The sequence below is a fragment of the Orycteropus afer genome, unplaced genomic scaffold (assembly GCF_000298275.1).
Source record: "Orycteropus afer afer isolate SDZICR_OR568_19922 unplaced genomic scaffold, OryAfe1.0 scaffold00067, whole genome shotgun sequence".
Taxonomy (NCBI): Eukaryota; Metazoa; Chordata; class Mammalia; order Tubulidentata; family Orycteropodidae; genus Orycteropus; species Orycteropus afer.
This window is the reverse complement of record NW_006921654.1, coordinates 10,337,513-10,349,331: the sequence shown is the minus strand read 5'-3', so window position 1 is coordinate 10,349,331 and position 11,819 is coordinate 10,337,513. Positions and strand designations below refer to the sequence as shown.

Below are 11,819 nucleotides of genomic sequence, written 5' to 3'. Positions count from 1 at the left end.
GCGGGGCCGGCGCTGCGCGGGCGCCACCGCGGGCTGGGGGCGGTGTTGGGGCGGGGCCGCCCGGCTGCCGGCCCCTTCTGCAGCCTCCGATCTCGGGGCTTCCCGTGCTACCAGCGGGCCGACGCAGGGCAGCATCCCCGCGCCGCGGCGGGACGGGGTCCTCCGGGTATGCACCCCGGGGCAGGAGACAAAGCACTGCAGGGCCGCAGAGCGCCCTGGGGCTGCCCGTTTCCGGCACATTGGAGTTCAGACCCTCTGCCCTAAGTTTCTGTTTCCCATGCCACTCGGAGAAGCCCGAGCCTGGGCTTTGGGGGGGGGGTGGTGGTGGTGGAGGGCTGCCCCTCCAGCCACCTTTCTCTGGGGTATGGGCGCATACCATCCCTCGGTACAGGTGGGTCACGGCGCATTTTGCCTCCGGGAACTACCTGTGAGCTCGTGAGGTAGGGCTCAGTTGGCCAAAATTAAGGGCGAGGGGCAGGAATGATGCCCCTCTCCACCTTGAGTGGGCCGGGGCTCCCTGGGTAGTGGCCTGTGATGAGTAGTGTCCTCCCGGCTGCACAGGCCAATATTTTGGAAATTCCTGAAGCTGTTTCCATCTGCCCAAGGGGGAGATGGCCCACTGCGGGGAGAAGCTAAGGTGCAGGCAAAGGTCAGCATCTGTATTCGCCAGGAATGCACCAAGGGCGGGGCCCCAGGACCCCCCCACCCCCCGTCCCATGAGTGGTCAGGGCTTGGCCCGGCAGCACCAAAAACACCAGGCTCTGGGCAAGCTCCAGCAGGGGTCACGGCAGAAGGAGGAGGCAGGCGATAAGGTGAGGTTTGCTCATATTCCTTTATTGGGCCAGGGAAGGGTCCTCACCTCCTACGTGTATACATGCATGCTTCAAGATGTATACAAGTAGATGTTTGGAGACGGTGGTCAAAGGAGGTTAAGCTCTTTTACAAGAGGAAATTAAAGTGATTTCAAAGGGATGTGATAACACCTCAGGCTGCAGCCCGACCCAGCATTGACTGGCAGAGGCCACCTGTGGGTGATGGGGCTTGCAGCCTAAGTTGGAAGAGGAGCCAAGGGGTAAAGAAGGGGCTCTACCCCCTGAAAGCTGTCCCACCCCGCTTTGAGGGGGCCTAAAGGCCCTGTTCCATGGTGCCCCTCAGGGGCCCTAGTACAGGGCTGGTTTTTCAGAGGACAGTCTTCCTCTCCATGTGGTCTCCACGCCCACTGCGCTGGTGTCTCACTTCCAGGTGTTTGTTCTGGACCTTCTCAAAGTGCTGCAGCAACTCAGCGTAGTCAATGCTGGGGGCACTGACTCTCTGGGCCTTGGGGGGAGTCTTCATACTTGGCCTGGGAAGGCAGAGTAGGAATGAGCAGTCTCAGCCTACAGGGGGCCCAGAGAGGTAGGATCCACCTGAAGGAGGAATGCACTTGTGCTTGGCCTGGGACAGTGGAGCGTGTCTGCCTCCAACCCTTCCCCCACTGTCAGCCACTGCCATCATCTTCACACACACCGCCCCCCCGCAGGGGGTGGGATTAGCCAGGGCCACTGCCTCACCAGTGGGAGTTCACCCACAGCCTCAGCGTTGGTGGCAGCGCCCAGAACAGGCAGCACTATAGCATTTCCTGTTTACAAGTGGCTCCCTTTGGGGTGAAAGCCAGAGCTAGCAGCCAGCCAGGAAGCCAGCTGGGGCCAAGCACAGGGTCTGGGCAGAAGGGGGAGGCAGGAGCCTAGCCCTTTCACGGGGCAGGTTAGCTGTTTTTGAGTGCAGGGGACAGTGGCCCACCATCCTTCTCTCTGCCTGGAGCAGGGGCACTGTTCCTACCACCACAGCCACAATCCTTGCAAGATACTCCATACAACAGCATGGGTTGTGCACTATTCAAGTACAATCTGCCTTCCACAGTCATGCACTGCACCAGCCGTGCTCTGTCCCACCCTTACCTCAAGCCCAGCATTCATCTTGCCCCTGGGGACTGGACACCTGTGGACCTCCGGTCCCGTTCCTGGCCATGCTTCTAGCAGCAGGTCTGTTAAAAGCTACTGCTCAATTACTGTGCCCTTACAGGCTTGGAACCAGACCTGCATCCAGGCTTAAGGCTACAGGTGCTGCTCAGCTAAGCAGGGACCAAAAGAGACAAACCTGGATCCAACCACTTCTTTGGGGTTGGGACTCAGATTCCTCACATTAAACAGCGGCAACCACAAGAGCCTCCTGCAGGGGTGGCTGTAGGAACTCAGCTGGGACCCCACCTACCTGATGGCAGCCCCTGGGGCCACTCTGCCCCTCGAAGGTCAGGTGGCCAAAGCCTAGCAGCTTGAGGCCTGGCACCTGTCCCCTGCTCCATTTGTGTTTTGTGGAAACACAATGGAGCTTCAGCCAGACAGGCATCTGGGCTCAGCCACTAGACTGCTGGGACAAAACCCAGGGCAGTGGAAATCACCCCTGCTTGGATGCCCACCTGGAGCCAGCCTCCTGCCCCACTCTTGCTGAAGAGAGACATCAGCAGGAATGATCTGGGATGGCAGTACCAGGGGCTCAGTACTCAATAAACATCAAAAGGAACAAGGACTTTTCCCAGCCTCACTATAGGCAAACCTTTCTTGGCCTGAGGTCATAGGAGTGAAGGGGGTGTGCCCTATAGGGCTGGGAGTATCTGAGCATGGCAGTCAGGGCAGCCTCTCCTCTCCCTCCCTGTCATCATGGCTGCAGCTCAGGCCCTCGCAGTTCTCTCCACACTGATAATACCCCTCACTGAGCCACAGGCCACTGCAGGACCAGGATGCCTAAGCCAGCTCTCCTGCCCCTCCACCTACGCACCTGGCACCAGGCTAAAGCGGAACATCACCAGCCTTTCCGATAGAGGCTCCCTCCTCAGGAGATGGCCCCTTGAGAGGGGCCTGGAAGCGTGGAGGGTGGGTGGTACAGCCATAGCCCGGGTGGGGCCTCGTGCACATCCCAAGAAGGAGGGGTTAGTGGTACACTCACTCTCCCAGCTGTTCCTGGCTGGCAGGACCATCAGGCAACCCGACACTGCCGTCCAGCTGCTTGCCCCTCGCAGGGGGTGCAATGCCCCTCTGTGCCCTGCCCTGCAACCTGACCCTCTCCAGCTGCTCCAGGGCTGCTCCTGGCCCCGGCTCCCTTGGCTGGCTCTTTCTTCCCAGGTTCTTGCCAGGGGGCTGGGCAGCACATAGCAGCAGCTTAACCCAAAGGTGCACTTACTAAGGGAGACAGGAAAAGCCAAGACTGGCATGAGGCCTCCAGGTCACACTGCAAGTCCACAACAGCTGGCAGGCTAGATCCCAGCCCAAAGTGGCACTACCCACTGACCCACACAGCCTCCTATCCAGAGCTGTGACCCTGGCCTGAGACTCGCAGGTCCTGACCCCAGGGGATCTAGAGGGAACCCTCACTTTCCCCGGGAGAGAGCTGGGAGGCAACAGGCCTGGGGCCAATAGGGTACCATCTCTGGAAACCACCTCTGGCTCCCCAAAGCGCCTGGAGAGCTTGTCAAATGTCCTCCCTCAGATGGGGACCCCGCAGACCTGCTGGTGGGGGAGCTCCGTATGTTGGGGCATTATCTCCTGGGGGCTACAGCCCCCTTGTCTGGATCTGCAGGTGATGAGGCCAGGGCTGGATGGGTTTCATACACTAACAGAGTAGCCTGGGGTGCAGCAGAAAGACGCCCAAGATGCTGCTGGACATGGTGGGCTCCCCTGCCGCGTCAAAGTGTCTCTAAATGTTTAACAGGCTCTCGTGTCCTAGAAGCTCCAGGAGCTCCGAGCACCCCACCACCCAACCCTCACCCCAAGGAGAAGTGCGGCACACTGAACTCTGAGGGCCGCAGGGACCCTTGGGGTCCATCACCCGGTCAAGGGGCTGCCCTAGGGAGGGCTGAGTTCCTGTAGTCTCCTGCCTCCAGCCCTTCAGACTGCCAGCCAGGGTAACCCTAAAACCCACCACACGTGGGAAGCTGGGCCAGTGATCAGGGGCGGCTGCAGGGCCTCCCTGCAGGTCTCAGAAGCAGAGGCTGAGGGAATCCCAATGCAAACCCAACTGGGGGCTGCCCCCTGGCACACTGGGTGTAACCAACGCCAGCTCCGGGGATGACCTGGTTGGCGTCATGGGCAGCTGAAGCAGGCCCCACCCTGCCATCCTGGAGCAGTGTCCACAGAAAGAAGCAGGGCAGGGAGGCTAAGAGCTGGAGCCTGAGGCAAATGCCCACACCTGCCCCTGGGGAAGCCAGGCCAGTGACAATCAGGCAGGAGGTGGTGGTGGAGACCCAAGCCCAGAGGCATGTGGCACAAGGGGCTGCACTCAGGTGCCGGGTAGACCCCAAAGCTGCCTGCACCCACCCTGGGGCCAAGGCCAGAGGGCCTGCGCTGGAGCCTGGCGCCAGGCCTGCCGAGTGGCTCTCACAGCCTGGGAGGGAATTCTAGACACCCAGGGCATCTGATGCAAGCTGGGCACGCTCCATTCAGCGTAAATCTTCTCAGTGGCTCTGCTTGTTTCCATGGCGACCTGACAAGTGAAATTTTCCATCTCAGATGCCAAATGCCTGTGGATGAGGCAGAGCCTCCAAGGGTTACCAAATATAGACACAGCCCAGCAGGCTCTCAGGCCTGGGCCAGCAGTGCATTCACGGTGGGAGCCTGGACCCCCCGAGGGCTGAGCCCCCCTGCCCAGACACTTCCGTGCTGGGCCTCTGGGTGGAGACGCGCCTGCAACCATCCAGGGGCCGATCTCAAAGATGCCAGGGTCTCTCGGTGCCCCAGGTTCACGTCTCTGCCACAGCTGGGGTGGGACAGGCTCTCTGAGGCCTGGCAGATGCCTACACCTTGGCTCTTGCTCACAACTGCAGCCTGCGACCCCTCCCCCTCGGAGTTCCTCTCCCAAGGCCTCTCCCTGCGTTAACTCCAGGTGGCTTTCTGATCCTGCATTACCTCGTGGCGCTGCCTGCCTTGCCACCTTGTTAACACTCCCAGAAGCCCCAGCCCGGCGCCCTGAGGTGGACATGTGGGGCCGAGGGCCAGTGGCCCGGAGGGACGGAGGCCTCCCCAGGAGCACTCACTCGGTCTGCAGCAGCTCAGGGTTGGGCACGCACTGGAGCCGGTGCGAGAGCAGCTGGAAGGCGCTGCTCTGGGGCAGGAGCATGAGCAGGCCGTACAGAGCCTTGATCAGGTACGGGTTGTTCTTCACGTCCAACAGCTGCAGGCGCAGATCTGCAGCAGGGCAGAGGGCAAGGTCAGGGCGGGCACCGCCTCACCGGCCCTGGGGGCCGCAGGGCCCTTGAACCCAGGCCAGCACCATGCCTGGGGAGGGTGGGCCCTCCTTCAGGGCCAGACAAGCCTGCCCTGCCTCGCAGAAGGGTCGTCTCAGCTGTTTCCATCTGCTGATCTTCTGTTCTTCCTACTCCCCACCTGGCTGGCTGTCTCATCAGTCCAACAGCCACCTCAGCCCGGCGACCCCAGCCCGGCCACTGGGCCTGGGCCCCCTCCCCTTGGCTAATCCACCTCCCTCATCATGACGGGGCTGAGGGCTTGTAGTGGAACAGATTCTGTCTGCTCTGCACGTGCCAGCACAGGGAGCTATAAATAGGGGGGCTGGGAGAGAAAGAAGGTGGATTAGGGCAGCTTTTAGGGAGGGCAGGAAGGAAAATGCTTGTGTGTGCAGCTAAACACACATAAAGCCTGGAGTGCTGGGAAGGCGCTAGCCCTGCCCCCACCATCAGAAGGACAGGAGATGAACCCTGGTCTCTGTTCAGCACCTACCCACCTCTGGGGTAGGAGCTCTGGTAGCATAGTGGCTAAAAGCACTTGACTGCTATCCAGAGGGCTGGCGGTTCAAACCCACCAGCCACTCCTCGGAAGGAAGGTTGGGCAATCCTACTTCCGTAGTGATACTGCCTCGGAAACCCAAGGAGGGGTCGCTATGAGTCGGGGCCGACTCGACGGCACATAACAACAACAACAACCACCTCTGGGGTGCTTGGACCCCACACCAGGGGCTGACTTTGCTACAGGAGTCACCGCTGCCCCACGGCCCACTGAGACTGGACTCTCCCAGGCTCACAATTCTGCTGCAGCGGCCACGCCTGGGCAGTCTGGTGGCTCCTGTCCCCTCGGCCCTCTGCTTCCTGGCTCACCAACACCTTATCCCCAGGCACATGAGGCTGCACCTAGGGTGACACGACCTCTCGATTCTCTGAGCCCCTGCAGGACTGTCACTGGTTTCTTAGGCCTCTGGGTCAGGCCTTTCTGGAAGACAAGCAATAAGCTTCCAAACAAGTTGTTGGCTGGCAGGGCTGGCCCAGTCTGTCAGATGCCGTGGTCACCTTGTACTAGCGAAGCCCTGGGCAGATGCACCCCTGGTGGGTGAGTGCATGTTGACCTACTGGTCCCAGGAAGTCCTTGGGACAAGGCCAGCAGGGAGACAAGTGTCAGCCCAGGGCTTTAATGTCGTCTGCTGGGAAACAGGGACCCTCTCCTGCTCTTCTGTCTCCAGGGCATCAGTCACTGTGCCACCAGCTGTTTGGGGATGCTGGCCGTTTGAATGGGCACCAGGGAGGTGGGTGCCTCAGTTCCTGCTCTTGCTTTCATGCTGTAGGGTGAAAGCTGACAGGCTCCAACTGGGGAGCCTGTCAAGGATGCGACCTGGGTGGCCAGCTTGGCAGGGAAGGTGGCCCCCGTGGGCTGCCTCCGGCTTCCCTCCCGGGCTGTAATCACGAGGGTGGCTTCAGGGAGCAGGCGCTGAGCCCTCCCCGCTGCCTCTTTTGCACATTCTGTCTGGGTATCACTAACCAGTCAGCTGCTGCCCATCAGCTCCTGGGCAATGCCAACTCCTCTTCCCACAAACAGGAGCACCTGAGGGTGAGCCCAAAGGGCCCCACAACTTCCAAGAGCCAGGGCAGTGGGCAGTAGCTTGGGAGGGGTGGGGGGGGACAACCCAGGAAACTGCAGTATTGGTAGAGCTTCCTTGGCAGGCACTGACCGTCATCTGCATATGGTCTGACTGCCAGCCATGGCCTATGTCCACGTGACCCCCCCTGGGGCACAGGCAGGACCCAGGTTCTGATGCACACATGCCAGCCCTGCTCAGTTGGTCTCCTCAGCGCTGTTGTTCCCATTGTGATGTTGTGCAAACATCCTGGGGTGACCACAGCCTGCCGTCCCTCTCTGAGCCTGGCTCCACCCCACCTCTCTGCGGGCAAGTGCTGCCCACCTGCCCCTACTGGGTAGTACGTGGCAGAGAAAGACTCTTACATGTGAAGATGGGACACTCGATGAGCTGCACCAGCTTGTCCACCTCTGTGAGGAAATCCACGGTGACTTCCAGGTCCCCACTGGGTGGCCTGTCAAGGAAAGCTAGCCACTGGGCCTGGGCAGCCCCTGTCCTTGTGAGGGGCCTCACAGGGGAGGGGGGCGCTACAGGCAGAGTCTGTACCAATTCCCAGTTTTCACATTGGCCCTAGCCCTGGTGGGGGCGGGGGCACCTGGAGAGCTGGGCCAGGCACCGCCCCCTCCTCCTGACAGCTGCTGCACGGAAAATGCATACAAAGGGCATAATTCCCTTCCCCTCTTTGCTGTTGGGGCCCCTCTTGTGGAAAGTACACAGCCAGCCCCACCTGCAAGGAGCCCTAGGTTCTGCTCCAGCACTCCTCTGCACCGCCTGGACTCCTAAAGGCTCTTATCACAGCCCTGCAGCCTGTCGGGGAACAATGGGGCAGGCTGGGCTGCAAGGGCCCGAGGGCACAGTGCCCAGGAGCACCAAAATCAGGACCACAGCAAGTGGGGCTTGCCAATGGCCTGTGGGTCGTGGAAAGGAACTTGCTGGGGCTTCTCCTTTCTCTCCTCATCTGCTCTACTGCTGACACCTGAGCCTGCACCCCTCACCTGGGTGCCTGCACAGTCCCCCCATCTTCCTGTTCCCAAAGTCTCCCCCACAGCGCTGCCACAGTTTTCCTAAAACGCAAATGTGGCAGGGCTCCACAGCCCTCAGGGGCCTCAGGGGCCCCATGGCCCGTGAGGCTGCCTCACAGTGCTGCCACGGAGCCCACTGAGCCTGACTCCTTCCACCTCACGCCATACCACACCCCATCCCCCACATTCCAGGGCAGCCCCTGCCCTGCCTGCAGACCTGGATCGGGCCACTGCACCCGATTCTGCTCTCCTGAGGCACCTGTCCCTTCTCTTGGCTGAGATGACTTCCTCTTCCTCGTCCCTATCCCCCCAGCACCGGGCCTGGCCCAGTGTGCTGGGGGCAATGTCTCCAGAGCCACCAGGATGCCCCTAAACAGCCTGTTTGATGCTAACAGTGCCCCTACCCCCAGATACATCTGCATACTGCCCCAGCCCCACCATGATGTCCCAGCCCCCGAGGCAGAGGTGGGGTGCAGGGGCGAGGCTGGCTGGGCAGAATGGAGCGCCCGGCTGCCCTCGTTTCTCTGCGCTGGGCAGAGAACAGTGAAGGATACAACTTCTGGATGAGGTCATAGGCGTGCCGGTAGTTCTGGGTGAGGAAGCAGAGCGACACCGTGGTGACCGGGTTGTGGCACCAGGAGCGGTACAGGCAGCAGAACAGGTTCTGGCTCTCCTGAGGAGGTGGGGGGAGACGTGACACATTGAGAGCCCACCACCACAGAAGGGACCTGCAGAGGGAAGGGCCACAGGTGTCTGAGAACCGGGGGCCCTTGTGAGCAGGGCCGGGGAGCCAGCTCAGCACTCATGCAGGGTTTGGCAGCCCAGCTGGGAACAAGTTGTGACAAAGAAAATGCTGAGAGCATCTCCTCAGACCCTGTCATTACCTCCCCCTTCTACAGAGCTAGCAGTGCTCACTGAAGCGTGTGGCGGCAGCAAGGGCCTGCGTTTCGGCCCTCCGCAAAGTCAGTCACTGTCCTCTCCAGAACCCCGTGGTCCCAGGGGGCTGGGAGAGCGAGGGGAGTTGGGGTGGCAGCCAGAGGAAGCTTCCTCAGGGGCCCAACTTTCCAAATGCGTGTTCCCTTTCCTTCTCCGTAGCCCACCTTGACTTGGGCACCAGCCCAGGAGCTGAACCCAAACTTGGGGGAGCCCTGCCCTTGAGGAAAATTCTTAAGGCCGCTGTGAATGTCTAGGGGAGAACCGCAGGATGAAGGTAGGGCTTGTGGCCTGGACCGTTCTGAGCCCCAGATGCCCTGAAACACATGCCCGTATGTTCCCGAGATTCCTGGGGTGGGTCTGTCAGGTCTGAGGTGGGAGGAGAGGAGCTGTGGGTACATCTGTATGGTGCCCACCTGGGAGCCCCTCTCAGCCCACGCTGGGTGACGTGAGGCCCTCAACCTGCATCTCCGTCCTCTGAGCAACAGGGAAGCTGCAGCACTCTCCCTGCTCCCTCTGACCAGACCCACCGAGCCTTCACAGAGGCTGGGACAGGTAGCAGTATGACACCTGGCTAAATGTTCAGTTGTGGGAGAGAAGGGCGAGGGAAGCAATCACTCTGACCCCCTGGTTTTGAGAGGCACTGCCACCCACGAGCTGATCTAGGCTCTGGAACTGCAGCCAGGGAGTGCCCATCTGTGAGGAGGATGCAGGAGGGGCCGTCAGTGAGCGGAAAGGTGGAGGGTGGCCAAGCTCACAGCAGGTGTCTCTAAATAACAAGCCGTGGCCTTCACAAGGCCGGAGCTGACATGGAGTCCCTTTACCCTGGGGGTGCGTATGTCCCCCCCGTGTCCTCCCCACCAGCCTGCTGGGCTGAGCTGGTGCCACTGGGAGCTGGCCTGCCTTCAGGACTACAGCTGGACAGTGCCCACAGGTGCAGAGTACCAGAGTCTTGAGGTCCTTGAGCTGGTTCCTCAGCTGGAAGAGCTCTGTGGAGGTCAGCAGGATGGTGTTGAGGGTGTGGACCATGGTCGAGGCAAACCTGAGGTCCTCCTCACGCAGCAGGATGTCCGCCATCGAGTGGAAAATGTTCTCTGCGTTCAGCAGGAGGCAAAGCTGCCTGGACAAGAGGCATAGTCGGGGTTACCACTCAGGCCACCTGGGGCTGCCACGGAACCCTGGCTCTGACATATGGGGTGCACTGGGGGCTCGGATCAAAGGAGGCCCACCCACACCCGGCAAGTCCAGAGCCCCAGCTAAAACGACCCTCTCCTCACCCCAGGGCAGAAAATGGACTTTCCTTCCAAGGCAAACAGCTGTGGACCCGGCTACCACGGATGCACAGGCCTCCCACATGTCCAGGCATCCTGCCCCTTCCCGGCTTTACGTCTCTCTGCAGAGCTGATCCCCAGCTGACAAACTGACCACGGCCCAGTCATCTGCTTCCTGCCCTCAGTCCCCACAAGAGCCTCCTGGGCAGAGGCCGGGTCTGTGCTATCGTGCCTACAGACAGCAGGGCCTCGGTGGGGCCTTAGGGCCAGGCTGAGTGAGGCAGTGGCCACAGAGACTTGCATCTTCACTGTACAAACACTGCAGCTCTGCCGGGGGGTCAAGTGATCAATCAGGGCTGGAGGGAGGTTAGGACCAGGGCTGGGCTTCAGGGACCCCTCGGCCAAGTCTCCTTTCCACCATCTCCTCTGAGGAGCATCTTGGTGGAAGGAGGAGTGGAGCTGTAGAAAAGGGACACAGAGAACCCAGAGAATGGGGAAAGGCAGTTCTTCCAGGGTCTCCTGGGGCAGGGTAATATCCCCACTGACCAGTGGGTCTCCAGGACAGGCTCAGAGGAAGCCCTCGACCTGCCCAGGTGGCCACCATGCTCACAGGACTCAGCTTTTGAGGGGAAGAACCTCCTGAAGACAGTCTAAGTCATGGCTTCCCACCAGGGGTCCCGGGATTGCTATCAGGCAGGGCCGGGCAAGCGGCCGGTGCATACAGGTGGGTGTGTACATGGGCACATGGACCTGCTCTGTGGCCCTCCCAGTCTCCAGACTTCTGGGGGCCATGCTGGCATGGACCTGCCTATCTGAGGTTGACGTCTGCTGGTCTGACTCCCTCTAGTCTCCGATGCTAGAAGCACCCCCAGTCTAGGCCTTGGGCTTGTGGAGTTGAGACCGAGGTCTTGAGGTTGTATGTGAACTGACCAAGCCACATCTGGAGCCAACGAGCCTGAAACGCACTCGTATCCCTCCAGGTTGCTGAACTTGCACTGTGCTCGGCATGACCGGCTTCCTGCTTCACTTGGAACCCTGGGCTTGGCCTTGGGGTCAGGCAGCAGGTCACCTCACCCCGGCTCCAGCAAAATCCCCACACATTTGGCAACGAAGAGGCCAAACCGCAAAGTGCCAACAGTGGGCAGGTTGACTGTGGTCCAGCCCCAGCTGGACCCAGCTGACTCGGGAAGATGTTACCCGAGGGATGAAAACAAGGCCCAGGGCGGACACTGGGGGCTCGGATCAAAGGAGGACAGGGTGACACTGTACACACAGCGTGGATTCCCACCTCGACTGGATAGGTGGAGGGGTGGAGGCCTTACAGCCCATGTCCCTGATGCCTACTATACAATCCTAATCCTTCTGTGAAATAACGTCTCCATCTCTAATTGGGGGTGCTCCCTACCTGTATGATGTGGGGACACTCATGGCAGCTGTGAAGCCTGGAAACTGTTCACGTAAGGGGCACAGCGTGTGGTAAACGATACCACTGGGCAAGGAACCCCCGTGGTGAGATAAGAGGGGCCTCACGGGTGGGAAGCCACCTCAGCTAAAGGTCGCAGGTGGTGGTACTGGTTTCCCTCTCCTGATGATTCCTAACCCCTCCTGGTCCTGCCCACCCCAAGATGAGCCCTGTCTCTGGGGCCATGGGACAGAAATGTTCCAGGAGGACAGGCTGGGAGCAAGGGGAGCCTTCTGACAA

The 11,819-nt window shown here is 60.6% G+C and overlaps 2 protein-coding genes across 2 annotated transcripts in view; both read right to left on the bottom strand.

The window, feature by feature from the left end:
- MTSS2 (MTSS I-BAR domain containing 2) overlaps positions 1-379 on the bottom strand; it is a 21,438-nt gene extending 21,059 nt beyond the window's left edge. The window contains exon 1 of the mRNA XM_042780887.1: positions 8-379. Coding sequence (XP_042636821.1) covers positions 8-379 — 372 coding nt within the window. The remainder of the gene's footprint in view (positions 1-7) is intronic.
- An 800-nt stretch (positions 380-1,179) lies between these two features.
- Positions 1,180-11,819, bottom strand: part of VAC14 (VAC14 component of PIKFYVE complex) — a 110,993-nt gene continuing 100,353 nt past the window's right edge. Inside the window, exons 15-19 of the mRNA XM_007940342.1 lie at positions 9,792-9,966; positions 8,468-8,586; positions 7,257-7,336; positions 5,066-5,216; positions 1,180-1,342 (exon numbers count right to left, since the gene is read on the bottom strand). Coding sequence (XP_007938533.1) covers positions 1,180-1,342; positions 5,066-5,216; positions 7,257-7,336; positions 8,468-8,586; positions 9,792-9,966 — 688 coding nt within the window. The remainder of the gene's footprint in view (positions 1,343-5,065; positions 5,217-7,256; positions 7,337-8,467; positions 8,587-9,791; positions 9,967-11,819) is intronic.